The sequence below is a fragment of the Syngnathus acus genome, chromosome 8 (genome assembly GCF_901709675.1).
Source record: "Syngnathus acus chromosome 8, fSynAcu1.2, whole genome shotgun sequence".
Classification (NCBI taxonomy): Eukaryota; Metazoa; Chordata; class Actinopteri; order Syngnathiformes; family Syngnathidae; genus Syngnathus; species Syngnathus acus.
This window is the reverse complement of record NC_051093.1, coordinates 1918553-1940309: the sequence shown is the minus strand read 5'-3', so window position 1 is coordinate 1940309 and position 21757 is coordinate 1918553. Positions and strand designations below refer to the sequence as shown.

At 48.6% G+C, this 21757-nt stretch overlaps 2 protein-coding genes across 5 annotated transcripts; one reads left to right on the top strand and one right to left on the bottom strand.

Annotated features, from left to right (window-relative positions):
• Positions 1-1068: 1068 nt before the first annotated feature.
• LOC119125349 (serine/threonine-protein kinase DCLK3-like) lies at positions 1069-4150 on the bottom strand. Of its 4 annotated transcripts, XM_037255719.1 has the most exons (6): positions 2829-4150; positions 2702-2746; positions 2057-2281; positions 1818-1995; positions 1585-1758; positions 1069-1513 (listed from the first exon to the last, which is right to left on the bottom strand). In XM_037255719.1, exons 1-6 carry the CDS (start codon positions 4125-4127, stop codon positions 1422-1424), a joined length of 2013 nt encoding a protein of 670 aa, XP_037111614.1. In that variant the 5' UTR covers positions 4128-4150; the 3' UTR covers positions 1069-1421. The 4 variants fall into 4 exon arrangements, with proteins under 4 accessions (XP_037111614.1, XP_037111612.1, XP_037111613.1 ...); XM_037255717.1 differs by having other exon boundaries at positions 1585-2281; XM_037255718.1 differs by having other exon boundaries at positions 1069-2281; positions 2829-2923; positions 2999-4150.
• A 4491-nt stretch (positions 4151-8641) lies between these two features.
• Positions 8642-18876, top strand: fam20ca (FAM20C golgi associated secretory pathway kinase a). The gene is made up of 10 exons (XM_037255720.1): positions 8642-9745; positions 10554-10738; positions 11857-11935; positions 16129-16221; positions 16435-16550; positions 16838-17018; positions 17090-17199; positions 17304-17385; positions 17569-17628; positions 17718-18876. The coding sequence occupies exons 1-10, from the start codon at positions 9186-9188 to the stop codon at positions 17968-17970; spliced, it is 1719 nt and encodes a 572-aa protein (XP_037111615.1). The 5' UTR covers positions 8642-9185; the 3' UTR covers positions 17971-18876.
• Positions 18877-21757: the final 2881 nt, after the last annotated feature.

Below are 21757 nucleotides of genomic sequence, written 5' to 3'. Positions count from 1 at the left end.
GAAGCGGCCTGCTTTGCAATCCATCATTTCCAAATGTGACACGGATGTGGAATTGTTTTGAGGTGGCTTCTTTCATCAGCAGGTGGCTCTGGCCTGGGCGGCGCCGCAGGACTAATTGGAATAATTCAACTGCCGACTTTGAAGTGTAAAAAGGGTGTGCAGGATTGGAGCCTTGTGCAAAGGTCAGAGCCGCATGCCCGTTTCGCTAAACGCCACCGCTTTGTTCCCACGCTTCTTTTGATTCTTGCTTCGTTGAACGACGACTCGGCTTGAAACCGGCTCGCGGCATGTCAGCGGCAAGCCAACAAAGCTGATACTTCAACCAGAACTTTGTCTGACTTTCACAAACATGAAACGAGCGTCGTGCGTGAAACAGTAAATCGGGATTTGTTCGATATGCAGATGAAAACGTTCTGACCCGAGGCGCCGTGCCAGCTCCGTACTGCCATTGCGGCTTGTTTGAAGAACTGAAAGCGGTGTCTCGTTACTTTTGTCCACATTCGGAAAGCGTTACTAAGGACCTTACGATACATGGTGAGAAAATCCGTCCTCAATCGACGTCTCATCGTCTCACTACAGACAACACCAGAGAACTTTGACCAATTGAGTCCAACGCTCGTGTATGTCCTCATGTGCGTTCTCGTGTACATTTGTGTCAGAGTTCTTCAGCATCAGCCACTTGCCTAAAGTTGCCATCATCATCAGTCAACGTCACTTGCTCAATTTTTCTTCTCTTTCACTTTCATCAGTCGGCCTGTCACTCACGTCTCTGCTCAATAATTCACAACTCTATTTTTCCTTTGTCGTCCAACAGAGAGAAACCACCGCCTTTGCCGGCTCGAGTCGGACAGGATCGGGAAACCCGAACAGGTATGTACTACATATTAATGTGGTCATTATCTGCGGTGGGAGGGGTGGGAAGCGAGGTCGCAAACGAGGGCACACGCGACCACAGAAAGACAAATGGACCCTTATTAAATTGTTTTAATCAATCATTGCATTTACGGCAGAAAATAAAATATAAATACAGTAAACACATTTTAAACAGTGTAGCTATATAAATCTTTCAAAATATAATTTTCAAAAATAATTTTATTTTGGTCACATTTTGTAGCTGCCATCAAAGCCCAAATGAGGCCCAAATTAAGAAGACATCTTTGTGTAACTACAGGCCTGAAGTGTCGCTTACAAGAAGCTTTGTCACGAGAGGCTCTCACCATCAAAACACTTTTTTTTACTACGCTTCCTCGTGGCTCCAGTTGTGAGCAAACCTGCGAGCAAAGCGATTAAACTGGATTTCTTCAGGATTGGCAGAGCCAGCTGGCGCTTTCTACTTTTATTCTGCACCTTTTCCATCGGTTCAACTTTTTCCCCTGCCGAATGACCCAACCGGGTCATGTAAACGGGAGCGGGTGTCGCTCTCATATGAGCCACGGGTGCTGCTGCATCTGCTCCAGGGTGGCCCGCTTCTCCGGATCCAAATTCAAGCATTTCCACAAGAAATCTTCACATTCTGCTCAAAGAGCCACCAAAATTCAAGCGACGGTTGTTTGCGAGGAAGAAACGAGAATGGTGGGATCCTACCTTCAGACAGAACCCGATTTAGCCTCAGCATCTGGGAAAGGAACATGACGGTGTCAAATCGCTTGGTTCCGGCCATCAGCTCAAAGAGAAGCGCGCCCAGATGCCACACGGTGGTAGGACCGGCGCTGTACGTCCGTCTCAGAACGTACTCCGGAGGAGCGTAGCACAAGGTGCCTGCGAGGAACCCAGATGAACGTCTGAAGCCAAGGAGACGCAAGAGTGGGGCGTCATACCGTTGTAGTCCCGGTAAGGCTCGTTGCTGGCGAAGCAGCTGCAGCCGAAATCGATGATTCGCACGCGAGGGACGCCGGACGTGGCCTCCAGAAGGATATTTTCTTGCTTCAGGTCTCGATGGAACACGTCCACCGCGTGCATGTCGATGGCCGCCGCCACCAGCTGCTTCATGATGTTCTGTCCGGCGGACACAAACATGGAGTCGTGACGGCAACCGCATCGCGTGTCTCTTGCGTACCTTTGCCTCGCACTCGGGCAGAGCGGCGATCCGACATCTGGTGATGTAAGTGAATAGGTCTACGGACGGGACGGGCCTCTCCATGACCAGGACAATCTGGTGCTCCAGATCGTATTTGTTCAACAGCGACACGACGGCAGACGTCCCGTCTGAGTTCTTCTTGATTGATGCTTGCAGCATGAGCAACGCTTCGATGGGGATGTCCTTCTTCAACCCGTTGATGTTCTGGCCAATTAAAAAAAAAAAAAGGTTTCAGTGAGAATTCGGTTCTATTCATTTTTTTATGATGGCCGTGACAACTCGTAGGACTTTTACTCAATCTGGAAGGCAACTTTCAGGAACGTCTTGACCTCTTTGACCTCAATCCACTCAACTGTGTAATTCCTCTCAGTAAGAATCTAAACCTGCCCCACCCAACTGGTCCCTGGCCAGATGTCCAAACAAGTCAGATTGTCCTTCTAGCAAGATTAGATGAGTGACACTGCCAGTCTTTGACCGGATTCTAATCCCCCCCAGCCAACTGTCCTTTTATTTTTTCTAATCTACAAATCATTTCTTTTTCCAGATTAGATTCCTGCGGACCTCAGTTTTTGTGTCCAAGTTCAAATGAATGTCCGTGTCGGTGGAGTCGGGCAAAGTACTCACCAACGGGACCCGTTTGACCTCTTTGGGGATGTATTTGATCGCCACCTGAGGGATCGGAGCGTCGTTAGTGGGTGATCGCGCCAAGCGCTGATTTTTTTTTTTTTTTGGGTGAGTTATCGAGACTCACCGGCAAGCAGTCGCTTTTCCTGTAACCAGCATAAACGGATCCGAAGCCTCCTTCGCCGAGTTTGTTGACTTGCTGATATTTGCGTGCAAACGAGGCTGCCGAGATGAGGCACGAGCGCTGACGTAGCTTCGCTTTGAACGTGGATCGGCAAAATGCAAATGGGAGGTTACCTCGATTGGTCGTAGACTGTTGGGAGGCGGTGGAGCCCGGTGGCACGTCGCTGCTGCTCTCCATGGAGGTCACGGGCTCCGGACTGGCCTCCTTCTTGGGCTCTCCGAAAAAGACCACAGACAGTTGACTGGGGATTTTACTCACCTGCTTGGATAGGCTCGCTAGCACAGAGTCGGACTTTCCATCGGTTTCCACGGCTGGTGTGTTTTTCGCGGTTGGTTTATGCCTCGACTTTTTTGCCAAGGTGTGTCTCGGTTGACCCGATCTTTTTTTTGTCCTTTTAACCAGCGCGCCTTCTTCGGTTTTCTTGGGTTTTGTGCTGGGCTTTCTCTTGGTGGCTTTGGGCGAGGTACTTCTCACTTGGCCTTCACTCGGTTTCCTTGGCTTTTTTCCGAAGGCTTTCGGTTCCGATTTCCTCTTTGTCCTTCGTGGCACAGCCTTCTCGGAACCCTCGGCATATTTATCCTTCTTCTTCTGTGGTTTTATGTTTGACTTTCTCCCGTTCCCTTTGGACGGTGCCGGTTTTAACGACTCTCTAGTTGGTTTGGCCCTCGCTTTCTTTGTGGGAGTCTCAGTTTTTCTGCTGAACCTGGTTCTCCTGCTCCCTTTAGTCAGCCCGGCCTGGATTGGTTTTCCTTTCTGCTTCATTGTGAGTGTGTCCGTTTCTTTGGCGGACTTTGCTCTGCTCTTCAAGCTTCCTTCAGATGGTTTGCTGCTCTGATTCTTCTGACTGGAATCTGCTTCAATGTTTTGCATTTTCTTTTTCGCGTTGGCCTTCTTGGAGCTCTCAGACTTGTTCTTGAGAGTCACCGATCTCGTGTTGGACTTTCTGGTGCTCACCTTGGCCGGTCTACCCATCGCGGACGCATCGGGTTGTTCGACCTCTCCTTCAGGGTTCAACTTTGTCCCGGTGCCACTCCTCGACGCGCCATCGACGGACATGTGAAGGCTGTGCCATGCGAGCTCTTTCTGTTCACTGGTGCTTGGCATCATGTCACGGCGCCTCTTTGGGGTTTGGGCGCCGTCATTGCTGGCCTTTCTTTTTAGGGTCGACACAGCACAATCTTCCGCAAAGGAGGTCTTTTCTCCCTTTTCTAGAATGGACACAAAATCATGGATTTGATTCATGGAAATTTCCTGTGCACAATTGTCAGTGGAAGATAAACAACTTTTAGAAGAGGTTTTCCAGAAGACTCACAAGATGTAACAACTCACCCGAACGGCCGTCGGAGGATGCAGCCTCGAAATCTTGTAGACTGTCATCATCCATGTTGTTTCATGGCACAGGCAAGGAGAGGATAACGTTGAAGTGGCAGCAATGTCATCAGTTTGCAAAATTTTGTGTCCAATAAGAAGAAGGTGCAGTAATGGTAGAAGTGGACGGCTTCCATTCTTCAGCGTCAAAACAATGGCATCAGTGTCACGCCAAGTCCAGGGTGATGTCATCAAAGGCAAATAAAGTCACGTGCTAATTGCCCTGGCTTAAAACCGATGATGACAACATAAAGAATGATGAGCCAGTTACATAAGATTCAGTCAGAAGCCGTATTTGGAAGCCGTTATCACTGACACCTGCATAATGGTTTGAACAAATACAAATATTAATAAGGAGTTACATCATTTCTAAACAGGGTGGGTGGATTTTGTGATTTACCCAAAAAATGCACTATGCACTACAATGCAGTCGTGTGGATACAAATGAGTCTCAATATCTTCAATCATTGTCTTTGTTGCAGAGGATAAAGAATATATGCCTGTAAATATTATTAGTATATTGTCTGTCCACAAGGCGGCTCGGTGGCGCACTGGGTAGCACGTCCGCCTCACAGTTAGGAGGGTGCGGGTTCGATTCCACCTCCGGCCCTCCCTGTGTGGAGTTTGCATGTTCTCCCCGGGCCCGCGTGGGTTTTCTCCGGGCACTCCGGTTTCCTCCCACATCCCAAAAACATGCTTGGTAGGCCGATTGAAGACTCCAAATTGTCCCTAGGTTTGAGTGCGAGTGCAAATGGTTGTTTGTCTCTGTGTGCCCTGCGATTGGCTGGCAACCGGTTCAGGGTGTCCCCCGCCTACTGCCCGATGACAGCTGGGATAGGCTCCAGCACACCCGCAACCCCCGTGGGGACTAAGCGGTTCAGAAAATGGATGGATGGATGTCTGTCCACATGTGTTGACGCACCTTTTGTGTTCAAATACCTGCTGACTAGCCAGTCTATAATGTTTTGCATTGTCTGTTAGCATGAAGTTAGCTGAAGTCAATATAACATGGCCGTCTTAAATTAAAACATGTTTGTTTTATGTTAATACAACCGTTAATGCAAAATATTTTTTTAATGCACCTAATCTACAAAAGTGTAGCTCAAAGCTCATGTGTGAATCCACCCCCCAGCTGAGAGTATGAGGCGATCTCATCCAAGCGTTGAAGTCTGCACAGCAGCAAAACAAACAATACGGCGGTGGTGGAAACACATTCCCTTGTGACTGTTGTCCTGAGTTACCCTCTGACCAAAAAAAAAAAAGGAATGTTTACAAAATGATGACCCCGGTGACATGAGGGCAGCATAACTTTCTGTCTGCCCTGTGACCGCCGGCCGTTGCGTAACTTGAAGGCTGTGCGGGGTCACTCACTCAAAAACAAACTAAAATAAACGCAACCTTGACTGTTACATCAGATTCACAGTTTGTTTTTGTTTTCTTTAGTCTTTATATTTTTCATCCTGGCGTTATGTTGAAGTGAAGTGTTGAATGTGAAATTTGAAAGAAAGAGCCCAGTCAGCAAAGTGTACATATTGCAGGAGCAAGAGGTTGCTTGTTCTTTCTCCCGGGTGGAGAGCAAAGTCGATTTCAAGTGACGCTTACGCGAGCTGAGCTGAGCGGGTCACTCGCTCTTTGAAATTTGACGATGAGCCGTCACTTCAAGTGCTAAACATTTTGCACAACACAAGCTTGTCGGTGGCAGCCGTGACTACCGAAGCCGCATCGTGAGAAGAAGCAAGCGGCTTTGCCAGCGATTCCACTTCAAATAAACGTGACTCTTTTGCCGCTATAATCAATAATGATCATTTTGTCTCATCAGAGGAAATGTTTTAGCGGGGAAAGTGGCAGCTATAATTAAACCTTTGCTCTCCCCAATTTTGAAGGCTGGTCAGCTTTTTTTTTGTAGTTTCCACGGCGTGATTGTACCATTTGCTTTCATGTGTCACGCTAACCTGCCACGCGAGGCTGCCGGGTCATCACAACCAAGCAGGGACATTGTCACCTCTGCGTTGCCGCAGTGTGGGATGGTTGAAGACGTATTTGCTGACTGTTGGCAAGGCTCACTTCCAAAATGGTGGACTGAAGCCACAACAGCAAAGCAATGTGGCCACAGGCCCTCACGGCAAGATCACGAAGCCTGACTCCTCAACAGTCATTTTCTTATGTGAGCTGGCCTCATGTTTTTTTTTAAAATGTTTTCATTTCTCTAACAAATCGACTTTTGGAGTTATTTGCCTATTTTGCTGTGAAGTTTGACCTCTAAAATCTTCCGCAATGTGAATTTCACTATATGTTGTCATTTACAGCTGACAATGCTAACCCTTAACTAGATTCAATTTTGTTTTTATAGTACGAAAACTCACCACGCCACAATGAGGTCAGCTTTTGGCAAAGGTTTTGGTATCAATGTGAAGAGAAAGCTCGCTTCTGCGTGTCCTCGTTGGATTTGAAAAACAAGACCAATGCGGCAACTGTTTTTGGGAATATCCAAACGACGCGATATTGAAAGTGACTCGTGGGAGACTTTCGGCTCATTCCCTCGTGCGCGTTACTTTCGGGGTCTCGAGCCGCATCTCACCTCCCGAGGCTTCCCTCTCGGACATCTACGCCGCTAATGTGACAGTAGATTAGCGCGGCCGGGCCGGCTCACCGACAACCGTGTTTGTTGCATGTCGCCCCTCTCGCTGCTCGGAGCTTGTTGTTGCACATTTGCACAACGCGGTCATTCGCCCTTGGATGTTATCACCCCCAATTGCGGACAACTTCCGTGTCTTGCGGGTCATTAAAACCAATTGAATTGTGCCAAAAAGTGCGCTTGCGGGATGTCTGGGCGGTCTCAGCTTTGAAGGTCACCCTCCGCTTGCACCTCATTGAAAAGCTCGATAATGCGATCAACGCAGCGGGGCTGTCGCACCGCGTCGCAACTAACCCGTCTCATTATTCCAAAACTGCGTCTCGCTGCAATTGGCAAAGTCAAACACCGAGACACCTTGTCTGACGCTTTGCTATTGAAAATTCATCTCGTGTGTGAAGAAGACTTTGGGCTGCGATATTAATGTAGTGGGCACATTCCAATTTCAAATCCCGCCAGCCAGTAATTGAAACTAAAAAATGTAATCAAGTCTATTTTACTTTTAAATTTAATTCGCAGCGTGCGCCCGGGCTAATTCTCAAAGTGTGGTAGCAATACCACTCGGGGTACAAAGGCTCCCTCTAGTGGTACGTGAAAAGATCACTGAATTAAATCAAATTAAGTCAGAATTTAATTTCATTTTTGTTTAATTTTATTTTACTCTGCCGTAAGCGGTCTGGTGTCGTTACTTGCAAGTCAGTCTGTGTCCATATTTGAATAAGAATCCAAACCATTGCGACACGAGGACTGGATAATTGAAAAATTAAAACTGATAGAGTGGAGGAGTTCAAGTATCTTGGGGTCTTGTTCACGAGTGAGCGGAGGATGGAGCGCGAGATCGACAGGCGGATCGGTGTAGCGTCGGCAGACTCTGTACTGGTCCGTCGTGGTGAAGAGAGAGCTGAGCCAAAAGGCAAAGCTCTCAATTTACCGGTCGATTTACGCTCCTACCCTCACCTATGGTCACGAGCTATGGGTCATGACCGAAAGAACGAGATCCCGGATACAAGCGGCCGAAATGAGTTTCCTCCGCAGGGTGTCCGGGCTCTCCCTTAGAGATAGGGTGAGAAGCTCGGTCATCCAGGAGAGACTCGGAGTAGAGTCGCTACTCCTCCACGTTGAGAGGAGCTAGATGAGGTGGCTCGGGCATCTCATCAGGATGCCTCCTGGACGCCTCCCTGGGGAGGTGTTCCGGGCATGTCCCACCGGTAGGAGACCCCGGGGACGACCCAGGACGCGCTATGTCTCTCAGCTGGCCTGGGAACGCCTTGGGATCCCCCGGGATGAGCTGGATGAAGTGGCTGGGGAGAGGGAAGTCAGGGAGTCCCTCTTAAAGCTGCTGCCCCCGCGACCCGACCTCGGATAAGCGGAAGAAGATGGATGGATGGATGGATGGATGGATGGATGGATGGATGGATGGATGGATGGATGGATGGATGGATGGATGGAAATTGATCGAGCTATTAATAGACAGGCCAAATTAAATCACCCAAGATTCTTTTGAGTCTCACTCGTATTTTCACAGCAGTTAGAGCATGGCAGACATCGGCCGAGTTTCTCTCCCAAGTTACTTTAAAACCTGTTTGTGGTCATTACACAGAGATACGGTGGCATTCGTTTAAGTACGTGCACTTTGCTATACTATAAATAAAGACTGTGTGTGTACTGTAATCAATAAATCAATGGCGTGGATGGGGGCGTTTTAGCGCCCCCTAGCGGCAGCTGACGGTCTTGCGGCCTTTGCTATGTGGGAGCAAGACGTGCGTGTCACACGCAGGCGCCGCTTGCATGTGCAGCCAATCGCTTCCTCATGACGCCACCGAGGCTGGACTCCTCCGCGGGGTTCCGGTCGCGTTTTTGCACACATCCACGGAGGATGCACAGTTGGAAGGGAGACAAGGCAGCGGGAGGACCTCCAACGCTGGCGGGGATGCTTCTGCTCGCACCTGTCGGCCGCTCGACGCCTCGCTGAATTCAGCGAAACTCAGCATTCCGTGCGGATTGGCTCTCACTTACTCGGAATATCACCCTCCTTTTTTTTATTTTTCACGGGATTATTTTGTTTCGTGGACTGTATCTATGTTTGTATGATGGCACATTAAGACTTTACTCGTGCCGTAGATTAAGATCACAGATGTGGCCGCGCGGGCGTCATGATGTCTCGGATCATTCGCCCATACTACTTGGACTGCTCTATATCAAAAAACACGATGGACTTTTCTTTTTAACCCGAGCAAGGAACGCCAGTGGCAGGTGCGCGTGAAGCTCGACTTGCGTAGAGTGGAGCCAAGCAACAAAAGATGATCATGTTTCGTAAATTCCGAGTCTTGCTGCTCACCGTGTTTCTCGTGGCGTGCACGGTGCACATTATGATCGACTTGCTGCCCAAACTGGAGAAGACGTCGGGAGCGGACGGCGGCGGCGACGGCGGCTGCCAGTGCACCCACCACGGAGGCGCCGAGTCGCCCAGCTGGGCCAAGCAGGAGCAGCAGCAGCGTGTCGGGTCGGCGGCCGGCGCCTGGCCCGACAAGCACGCGCTGCGAATCCTGCAGGATTTCAGCAGCGAGCCCAACTCCAACCACAGCACCTTGCAGTCCCGGGAGAAGAGCGCAGGGGCCGAACGGCGAAAGGCGGACGAGCACAAGCCGCTCATCGGCGCGGCGGGCGAGGCGAGCGGGGGTCGGACAGCGACACGACCCAGAGCCGGTCCTGGTCGTGGTGCCAGTGCATCGCGACTCGCGGCGCTCTTTGAGCATCCTTTGTACAAGATTGCACCTCCGCCCCTCACGGAGCAGGACACTTTGTTTAACGTCAACACGGATATCAGATTTTATCCCAAAGCCACTGAGGAACAAGGATGGTAATTTACTTGAATGATTGGAATGGCTCTGTCTCTCTCTGCCTGCCTGCCTGCCTGCCTGCCTGCCTGCCTGCCTGCCTGCCTGCCTTCCTCTGACTGTCTCTCTCTCTGGGTTTGTCCACTTAACCATCCATCCATTCATCAATCTGTGTATCTGTGTTCATCCATTCATCCTTCTTTCTTTCATTCCTTAGCCACATATCCATGCACTCATCTATCCCTGTCTATTCATCATTCATCCATTTATTTCTCTAATCATCCATCCATTCATCCTACATCATCCTTATAGATGTCAGCCTTTCTTCCTTGTCTTCCTTTAAATCGTCCATCCCTGACTGAGTGATGTCTTCCTGCTTAATTTTGCTAAGTTTTGAACTGACACAAAAGCGATGGCGGATGTAGAATTCAACGTACGTGGCAAGAACCTTTTTTCCGAGACATTGTTTTGTTTGAGGCAGAACCCAACGAATATTGATATAAAAACATCCAATTGTCGCCTTTACGAAGAATGTACACCACTCAACTTCTTGACATTTTGATGCAGTTGTCGTTTTGCGTTCTCTAAATGAGCCAACGTGACCAACTTCCAATTACTTTCCAAAGTTTTTCTTGGATTCACCTCCTTTAGCCAGGTTACGTGGCAATAATTGTCATCTCCTTTCAAGACTTCACAAGTATGATGTTGTCACAATAGGAAAGTGCGACCAGTTTTGTAACTTGCTTGCGTATGTTCATTTTTTTTCTGTTGCCATTGTGTCACCATTCTCGTCACCTGATTCTTTTTTTCTTTTTTTTTTTTTTTGTCCAGGCACGGCGAGGACGGCAACACGCGCGACGAGGTGAGCGCCCGCGAGGTGGAGGTGACGTCCGAGTTGTACCCCAACTGGCTGCGCTTCCACGTGGGCATCAACCGCTATGAGCTGTACGCCCGACACAACCCAGTTCTGGAGGCTCTGCTGCAGGACCTGCTGACCCAGAAGATCACCAGTGTGGGTGAGTCTGGCGCAAGCCATTGTCAGAAAAGCAATCAATGTTCCCGTCAACGCCAGTGAGGTGTTTGTTAGCAAAGCTCCCATTTGCTCTGCTTTCTGGTCAGAAACCCGCATTTTGGGGAAAAGCACCCCGTGTGCTACAGCTGAGAATTTTACCCGCACACAGAGCGAGACTTTTCTGTCCGGGCGATGCCGCAAAGCAAAGAGAGCACAATGGCTGATGTTGCTTTATCTGTCCCCCCTTTGCCGTCAGCCTCATGTTCCGGCTCATAAATCAGATGCAGGTGGAAGCGCGGCGGATTTATCATCGCGATGCGAATGTGATTGTGGCGGAGGGGCCACGCCGGCAGCTTTGCGAAAGGCCAGACAACGGCGACGTGTCGCACAAGATGATTCATGTTTAGACGCACGCGGCTCGGCAGGAGCATGCGGTTGTGGATGTTGTCGTGACAGGACAGGACATGACGTGACAGGACAGGACGTCGCATGTCAGCCCACAAACAATACAGTCGCATAAGCTCAGCTTTGGAGGGGATTACCTTTTTTTTTGTGTGTAGCTTTCAATGAAACAACAAAAAGCAAGCAGCGCCGCACGAAGAATTGAGGTCAATTTGACGATTATTTTGGCTTCCAATTGCCACTCAAGGTGCCGTCGTTAAATTGTAGCGTCGTTTTATCTTCTGACTGAAATGGAATGGAAATAGAAACAAAAGACATTTTGCAAATGTTTTTCAGGAGGTGCGTTCAGCAGCTTTGGAATTGGTCGCCTTTGTGCTTTTGGAATTAGTTTATTCTTACATTGTGTCAAAACAACAGAGCAGGAGGACAAGCAAGCTGCATCTATTTGACGTTGGGCCTCTAAAAACAAAAAGGTTTTTCCCCTGCCTACCTGTGAATTATGGTTCTTTTTCAAAATTGCCCCCCCCCCCTTCAGTCATTCAGTCCACTTGCGGCTATGGATTATTTTTCTGCCACTTGTCCACACGATTCCACTCTGATTGCTCATTGTGGCCAGCGGACATGATTGCTTTCATGCCAAATTGCTTTTCCAATTTGACAGCCACCAAAAACATGTGCGCATGGGCATACCTGACTTTTCCCTTTTTGTCTCCCTTGCAGCTATGAAATCCGGAGGCACCCAGCTCAAACTGATCATGACCTTCCACAACTACGGCCAAGCTCTCTTCAAGCCCATGAAGTAAGTCAATCGCAAAGACAGCGTCAAAATCATTTTTTTTTGTCTGCCTTTTAACAAACATCAACAGGCTCACGCGTTAATTAACACGAGTGCGGGGCTGTCGTGCCGAAATGAAAAAGAAATCGCTGTCCTCGCTCTCTCTTTGTTGAATTCCCCCGCCGCTGCGGCTGAACAGCGTCCGGGCCAACTGGGCTGTGCTCAGAAGTAATTGCTCACAAGCCCGCATTGATGGCTCTGCAGGATTGAACTGATCGTAATTTAAACGAATGTAATGAATGTAACCATTTTTGTGTCTTGATACTTCAATGGGCATCAGGTTGCCCACTCTGGTGTGCACGCCTTAGCCACCAGGCAGCAGAATAACGCATACAACATCGATTTAAGAATAAAACAGAAGAAGTCACTGTTGTGATGCGTGATGTCATCACACAGGGCTTGTTGTTTTGGTGCCGGGCCGCGCGTGGCTGTCCCGCAAGCGTTCGGAGAACTTGTGTGGCGTGTCCACAATGGCCCGGCAGCAAAGCCGTAAGTGCTGCTTTATTTCTGGCGCGCTGGGATGTAGGCCGTTGGATTTCTACTTATTTGTTTGCAAAGGACGCCGGCCACAGCTTTTTGTCAAAGGTCCTGGCATTGTTTGTGTTTTTCGCAGTACTTGCCATCTCAATGGGTTCTTCCTTCTTTCCAGGGATGATAAATTGGGAAGAATTGCGCAATATGGTTTGCCGTTCTTCGACCGCAGCTACTTTGTGGAGAATCTTGAGATTGGATTGCTGTGAGGGGGACAAGTTTGAACATGCCATTTTCATAGTTGCTTTTGCCATTTTTCTTCAGTTTCTTCCTCCCATCTATCCTTCTGTTCTCCAAAATTTGCCGTCTGTCAAAATCAGTGCGGCCGTTGTCTCTGTCTGCTTCATCGTTTGCTCGGCTCCAAGCGTGTCCTCCATTCGGGAGGGTCGACAGTTTAACGAAGGCGTCTGTCCGTCCGTCATCTCAACTCTCTGATGATTCCTTTCTGACAGGCAAACTGGCAACTCAGACAAGAAAGAAAGGGGGGGGGACGACGACACGCACTGAGCGGCGTTCTTATTTTAGAATCGTCCGCTTTCAAGTCCCCTTCCGCACTTGGCGACATCGCTCATGAATGTTTTACTCGGTTGAGGCTTTTTTTTTCCATCCTTCCCTTTTTTATCGCTCTCTCGCTTTATGTCCAGTTTTCCTTCCACAACGTCGGCTTCATATGGCTCAGCTCAAAACACTGGAAGCTGTACGACTCGAGCGTAACCATTTTTATCGTCAGCTACGATCGCCTTTGGATCGCCGTTCAAATCACAGTTCAAGGCGGCGAGTGGGCTCGGGCCGCCGTGACTTTGATTCAAATGAGCCGTCCTTTAATGGCGACGTCAAAAAGCCTCCGGCGGCTGCAGGCGAGAGCGTGTCCAGCGAAGCGTCCATCCGTCTGTCCGTCCATTAGCTGGCCGTCGACTCAGACTTGCCCCCGGTTGCGCTTTTAATTGCTGCCATCGTTCTTTACGCTGCAGCTTGCAAGATTTTTCTAGCTGGGGCCAAAAAGTCAACTTTGGTGCTTCAGCGTTTTAAATCTTGTCATGAAATGGACTCGTCCCCCATCGTAAGCAAGACCGTTCCTTGAAATCACTCAACCATGCAAATTAGTTTTGTTTTCTGGAGGCTTGGAAAATTCCATCAACCACAAGCATCAAAGAGTCCAACACAAACGTTGAGTCGCTGTCACTTTTGGTCGTATAGAAAAGGTACATCATCATATTTTGCTTTCTATTTTGAGTGAGTTTATGCTTAGTGCTTAGTCTTTAATGTTCATGTTTTTGTCATGCCGGTGGGCTTTTCTGCTTGAGGTGCCTGAGCGTGCCCGTTCCAACCCGCTGTATCATTAAAATAGCCCAAAATGCGCGGCGGGTGCATTCCCGGGCTCGCCACAAGGAATGTTTTGCTCTGGAATGCCGCAAATGCGCGCCTCTGGGAGGTGAAGTTGAAACGTCCAAATTGACCGTCTCTTTTTATAGACGGGAGCAAAAGCAAAGCAAGGCGGGCTTTCTGTGATTTATGGGACAGGGTGAGACGAACGCGAGAGCTTCTTTTGTGCTGCTTGCGCAATGGCGGGATCAATTAGAGGCTAGCGAAAGAATTGGAGGCAGAGAAAGAATAATCACATTGAAGCGGGCGTGACTCATCGTCGCCTCGCCTTTTCAAACAACCGACTTTTGTTTGTGGCTCGCTGACTGCAGGATGTCAACTTTGTATTTGACAAAGCAGCGTTGTTGTTTTCCCTGTTGTTGGTTTCATGCACGACTCGGCATTTATTGCGTTGAGCCTCGGCGGAGATCGCCCGCAAAGCGACTCGCCTGTCAGATGAATTGAATTTATCTTCGACATAAATGGAAGCTTTTTTTTCCCCCTTTGCTGGGCTTTTACCACTTCCTCATTCCATCTCTCAACCGCCACTAAGCCTCTGATAGATGGTTTCTATTTCCAAATGGCCAGCGAGGAGGCTTGACAGCTCCAAAACGCCTCGGCCTCCGTCGGCAGCCACAACACCGACCGGATGGATTGCACGTATGATGTGCTAACAGGCCGGCAATCGTCATTGTGCGTGAAACGGCTCAACCTTGAGCCAAGAGGAAATTGCGGCAAATCATTTGATGCACGGGGCTGCCCCACGACAAACGCAGGATGAATCACGCAACTTGTTTAGTCCGGGAAACTCCACTTGTGTTTTTGTTTTTCCCCAGTGGAAACTTGACTCATTTTGCCAAGTCGGCCTTTCTCACTTTGTCTCACGTTAAATTACGAAAAGCAGCATATGGACTTTGAGTTGACTTTGATGTGCTGCGTGCAAAAAGCGAAGATATAAGCGCGCTGGGCTTGCTTGTTGCAAAAGCCCCCCCACCCCCACGGCTGCTTTTTGACATGCTGACCCATGAACAGCCTCCGTGTTGCGGCAAGCAAAGCCGCCCGCCGGAGAAAATGCCAAGGCTTTCCTGGCTGCTATTGAAAAGGCATAATCCTCCGGGGATGGAGATGCAACGCTCACGCTCGTTGGCGAGGAAGCAATATTCCTTTTGCTTGTTGTCAAAAGTCAGCGAGGAACCTCAAAACGCGTCTTGTTATTCTCGCATTTCAAACGCAGCTAATCCTCTTTGGCGATTAGCAATGCCGCTAACGCTTCGACTCATCGGATGCGTTCTCTTGCCTCAGTCTTACTTTGCAAGTTCACAATTTGTTGATTGCTAAACAATAACGAAACTGACGAGCGGTTCACAGATATTGGAAAAATTGGCAATGTCGGCACCTAAGTGTGTTTTCGGGCCTTGAAGTCGAGCTTCATGATGGAACTCCAAAACTCTTAGCGCACTCCAAAAAACAAATTGGAGCTGGAACTCCAATTTTGCTTCCAGGTTCCAATAAAATCCAAGTCCTCCTTTCAGAGGACGGCAAACCGACAAGATTCGATTCAAGGGCTCGATCCAAACTGCTCATCTTGCGCAATCCCTCATCGCCGGTGATGCACTAATCCTCATCGGGGTTTTCCATCACCGAGATGCAAGTCGACACATTCTATCGCGTCGATCGCAATGTCGTTTTGTGTGCGGCTTGACAGCGGCGAGGCTTTGAAGCCGTGGCCGATGCTCGACGGCGACTCCAAGCCATCTGGCCGGATGACGCCCCCGCTTTCTCTCGCTGACTCTCGATCAGGACTCCAGCTCTCCATTTATCAGTCATATGTGAAGGGGCTCCGGTGCTGTGACCTTGCCAACTCCAGACGGCCGAGAACTTCAACTGACAATTTCTTTGACAAATCACATTACAGAATTATTTTTTTATGGTGCTCATGTTGACGTCAGCTCAGTGGCCTAGTGGTAGAGTGTCCGCCCTGAGACTGGAAGGTTGTGGGTTCAAACCCCGGCCGAGTCATACCAAAGACTATAAAAATGGGACCCATTGCCTCCCTGCTTGGCACTTGGGTTGGAATTGGGGGGTTAGATCACCAAATGATTCCCGAGCGCGGCACCGCTGCTGCTCACTGCTCCCCTCTCCCCCAGGGGATGGATTAAAATCACACGGGGATGGGTTAAATGCAGAGGACAAATTTCACCACACCCAGATGTATGTGTGACGATCATTGGGACTTTAACTTTAACTTTGTGTTTCGCCCTCAGGCAGACACGTGAGCAGCAAACCCCTCCGGACTTCTTTTACTTCTCCGACTTTGAGAGGCACAACGCCGAGGTGGCCGCCTTCCACTTGGACAGGTCAGCACGTTGCTTCGCTTGCCGGTACTTCTGGAGTGACAAGTATAAATAAGGACTATTTCCAGCGTGTGTTGTCAAGCAGGCAGCGTAAAAACCGAGCTAGCGTGACTTCTTGGCCTTCTTGGACTTAAATGATTGAATTTGACTCAAATGTCCACTCCAGACTGGCAATTGTCAAGTTGAGCCGCTCCCGATCTTTCCATTTGCTTTCAGGATCCTGGACTTCCGGAGAGTCCCCCCAGTGGCCGGGCGGCTGGTCAACATGACACGAGAGATCCGAGACGTCACCCGGGACAAAAAGCTTTGGAAGACTTTCTTCATCTCGCCAGGTAGAAACATTGCAAAGCAGCAGTAGAAGGGACAGGGAGTCGTTTGACCACAGGGTGGCGCTGTAGCTATTAGCCTCGCATAGACTATTTTGAAAAGAGGACTCCAATTTTTTAATACAGAGACAGGTTGTGACAACTTTAAATAAATAAATAACCACATGAGGCATTTTCTGTAGAAGTGCTGATATTCAAAAAGGGAAAGAGGTCAAATTAAAAAGTACTGATAGGAAGATAGACGGACGGACGGCCGGCTGGCTTTTTTTGTAAAGGCGTGTGTTTTGTGGCAGCCAACAACGTGTGCTTCTACGGCGAGTGCTCGTACTACTGCTCGACGGAGCATGCGCTGTGTGGCAAACCGGATGAGATGGAAGGCTCCCTGGCCGCCTTCCTGCCCGACCTCAGCCTGGCCAAGCGTAAGACCTGGCGGAACCCCTGGCGACGCTCGTACCACAAACGCAAGAAGGCCGAGTCAGTCGCCACCTCCTCGCTTTGGCCACCATTTTATTTTTCTTCCTTTAATTCTTCCTTGACGTGCTCAGGTGGGAGGTGGATCCCGATTACTGTGACGAGGTGAAGCAGACGCCTCCATACGACCGCGGCACTCGACTCCTGGATGTCATGGACATGACCATCTTTGACTTCCTGATGGGTAAGACAACGCCAACAGAATAGATCTCATTTCAAACTCAAGTTGTGTACGGCGACCACACGAGGGCAGCATTCCCCAAGTTTCATGTCGCTTTTGCTCTGCAGGTAACATGGATCGCCATCATTACGAAACCTTTGAGAAGTTTGGAAACGACACTTTCATTATTCACCTGGACAATGGAAGAGGGTAACGTGGACACTTACAAAAGTTCTTTGCTGCATTTTCAGACACTTCCTTCAAATTTCTTTCCATTTGTGCTCATTTGTTGCTTTCTCAACATTTACTCTCAGTTTCTGAATTCTGGATTGGCTGAGTTCCAATAGATTTGCAAGCAGTTGTCATGTTGTCTTTTAAAATTTGACCTTTCAGGTTTGGGAAGCACTACCATGATGAGATGTCCATCCTGGTCCCTCTCAGTCAATGCTGCAGGTCAGAAGACAAGAGCTTTATTTCTCTGCTGATGGGGAAAATGGGAAGAATGAAGGGAAACTTGCAAACAAGCGCTCCTTTCTTTGCAGGGTGAAGAAGTCCACCTTCCTCCGTCTCCAGCTGCTGGCCAAGGAAGAGTACCGGCTGAGCGCAGTGATGGAGGAGTCCCTCCTCCGAGACCGCCTGTCCCCGCTCCTCATCCGGCCTCACCTGGAGGCCCTCGACCGTCGGCTGGGCCTGGTGCTGCGGGCGCTGGCCACTTGCGTGGAAAAGGAAGGCTACGGCAATGTGGTGGAGGAAGACGTGGACGTCCGGTCGGGCGCGCACGCCGCTCACAGGTAGTGAGGGCCACCGGCGCCAGATGCGGGACCAATTACACTTTCCGTAGCAGGCTGAATTCAGTGAATTCCTCGATGCCTCTGTTGTTTGTGCAAGAGACGGAGCTTACGGATACGCCAACAGCCTTGACAAACATTTGGTTTGATCACGCCCGAGATCCCTCGGCCCGTGTCTGTTATGTTTTACGATCGAGATTTTGGAGACGATCACCAATCGGTGAATTTGGAGAACAAAACACAATAACCGATTGCCATTCCGATCACAAGAAGGATCAATCTATTTAAACTGCTTGTTTATTTACCGTGTTGTCCATCACCACTATTCGCAGGGGGTCGGCCCCACCCACAAGTAGCCAAATATGTGTATAATTAACACGTAAGGGGAAAAAAGATATTTGAGAAAGATTCAAGTGTATATGCTGACAACGATGGTGGCCCAGAAAGTCTCGAGTGAACAAGATTGTATTTGCTGTCTTATTTTGCAGGATTACAATGAAATGTAACATTGATTCACCTTCAACCACTTGTGCAGTAAGAATTCCAATTATTTGTTTGATTTGCACTTCAAATCCGATTTTCACATGCAAAACTGAGACTTCCTCATGAAATTATTTGATACCAAAAAAAGTTGCAGTTTGTGTGCCAGTTACGTGAAGAGTGCAAAGGAGTATTTCTTGGTGAGGTCATCGCTTAGCCGTGTTAGCGTCATAATGCTAAGAGGGGGATGATAACGGGGGGGGGCTGCGCTTTTGAGGGTTTAATCCACAACACCCCCATTGTATATACAAAAACGTACTTTGTTGCGCTAACAAGCATCGCTGCGCAGTCATTGGCTTGTTTTCTGCAATTGCATTGTTACTGTGACGATCTGTTTACTCAAGTGTGCAATCCAAATAAAAAAGAGAAACCACCCAGTGGCATTTGGGGGGGTTTGCAGGTAAGTTCATGGAAGTGCGCAATCACGTCATAAATGTATTGTTAGTTCAAATTAAGTTGACTTGTAGAGAATACACTTTAAATTAATCCTGAAATTTCCTCAAACGTCGAATACAGTGATTTATATGTACAACTATGAATTATTAGAAATCTACATTGTTAATCAGGCTGAAGCGTACTGTATTATATTCAAAATGCCGCCCCAAAACCTATTTCAAATGTGTGTATTTGAACATTAGAAAATCACAGAGACCCAAAAGTGACAAATTTAAACAGTTGCTAGCAAATGCAGAACTTTTCCAAGATCCCGCTTTCAAAATGTCTTCTCCAGGAGGTGAATGCGGTCTTTGTTGTCCAATTCTTTCCCAAATGTGATTTTTTTCCCCCCATTATATCAAAACGTCTTTTACTACATACTTTAAAATTTCTGTTATGTATTTTAAACGTCTTAATATGTCACACAAACTCCCAACTGGCAAGAAAAGTCATTTAAAATGTTGATATTTAGGTTCAGTGGGCGCTGCCCGCTGAAGAGCTTGACGGCTGCTGTCCGTGGTCCTGAACCAAAGCGGCTGCGTGTCCTGTCAATCTTCACCAGCAGAGAGCGCTTGTACATCGTTGTTCCTTATGGAAACCGGGCATTAGAAAAATTATTATCTAAAAAACGTCGCTAAGTGGGAGTACGTATTGTCCTGCTTCAAGCTTTTCCAATCACAACCCACAACTGACGTTGTTGGTGATTATTTATTTATTTGTGCGTTGTGCTGATTTCCTCATGTTTCTCAGCATGACTTTATTTTGTTTCCTGTGACGTCATATACATCCTTTAATATTGGTAATCTCAGGCTAATCTTTATATTGCAATGATAATGAGAAGGAAGTAGCCTATTGCACTTTTGACCATCCGCGTCAGTCAAAGAGAGCCTTTCCTGCCTGGTAACATCACTGCCCCCCTGGTCGCTATGGCAACATCCCTCCCACCCACACATAGACCCCTCCCTTGCCTTCCATTGATCCGAGGTAGAGTGCGTGCGCGTGTGAGTTTAGTTTCTCCACGACCCTTACTCACGCACGCACGCGTGCACGTCCCCGGCCACCTCAAAGGCTACGTGGCCCTTCGGTGAACTTGGACGACGCCGACGCACATCAGTCAGTGTACCTGCGCTGAATACAAAACGCGCCAATTAGCAGCCACGTGAAAAAGTAGCATGCATGAAAATTGTGATAGTAGAACGCTTGTTCTCAAGCAAGCAAACAGACAAAAACATCAACAGCTAGTAAAATGTCAGCATGGTCTCTGGTATCTCAAGACGCTTGTGTATTTCCAAACTTGCACGACAGTTGAGAAGGTCAAAATTGGAGAAAACATGGCCCGTGCAGGTTCCAAGCGTTTTATGAGAATTCCCTTGACAGTATTTCTTTAAGGAGAAGAAAACGTTTTGAAATGAGACCAGTTTGAAAGTCAATCAGCGTGACGTCATCAGACATGTTGTCTTACGTCGTGGGCCCGTCCAGAGGCAAGATGAGATGAGATGAGAGGAGCGTTCAAAGGCATACTGCCTTCCCTCGCGGCCCGACCGCTTCAACCTCGCTTGGTTCGTGTCAGAGCTGCCTGCCGGCAATTTTTGCATCAAAACAAACGCGTCCCACTGAGGCAAACCAAGCGCTCACGTCACGCATCTCATCTCCATGTTGGTGATTTCAGATTTGGCATAAACTCACAATTTATTGCTCCTTTCTTTTATTTTGAATCTCTTGTACCAGGCCTGATGTGAGTGTGCCGTGCAACACGGCGGCAATAAACGTGCCAGCGGGAGCGGGCGGGAACGGGCGGGCTCTGTGTCTCAGCTCATGAATTATTCATGTACGGCGCACTATTTCGCAGCCGCAGCTAAATTTAGGAAGCGCCGCATTTTGTCTATAATTAGCAGGCAGATGGAAAGCGGTCGTTTGAGGAAGAGAAGCGCATGAGGGGGTGGGGGGTGATGCGCTTGCGCGAGACGTGACCTCTGGCGTGCGTCTTCAAGGTCGGACGAGGGCGCCTCCGTCAAGAGCGCCTGGGAGGGAAATTAAACGCCAAATCAATTGCCCCCCCCCGTGCGCATGCGCGTCATCTTGGCTGCCAAATGCGCACTTGCGAAGCGACTGAAAGCAGGTGTGCGTACTGGCCGTCAGTGCGCATGCGTTCATGCCATTATTTTCATTATTATAAAAGCCTGGCTGTTCAGCTGTCAGTCAAGCAGGAGCAGGTTGAATGGGAGGAGAATGAATGCCTCCTCCTCTTCCTCCTCCTCATTTATTTTCATTCACAGCACAATCGCCTATCGCCTTCATGCAAAAGCCGCCTCAGTCGCTCACATCATATCGAGCGGCGCTATGCAAAATGTGGCCTGCGTGGCGTCTGTTTTTAAAATAGCGTGAAGACGCTTTTTCTGGGAAGATATTGATTGGAATTTGCTGTCACTCTTTTTGTGCTCAGGCCAAGGCAATATATAATGTTGCAGGTGGTCTCACAACTCCTCCCTCCAGCGTCTCGCTCGAAGAAAAAGACAGATCAAATCCAGATTTACTCGAATAAAGATGCAGGTGACGTGCAAGGCTCGTTTATAGAAATCTTCGGTGGTGCGTCACATGCAATGCTTTATTTGATGGTTAATTGACGTTTTGGAAGGTCATTTATTTGGCAAGTTAATTTGGGAAACTTACTAATAAAGTAATTGATTTGAAAATCAAAATGACATTGCTCATCTTTCGCTCTCTCTGCATGCAGGCAAGTGTCCAAAAGGCTCCCAGCTGACAAGCTCCCCCGGGCCGCTGACGCCGCTGCCTCCTCCTCCCTGAACACCTAGAGTGCC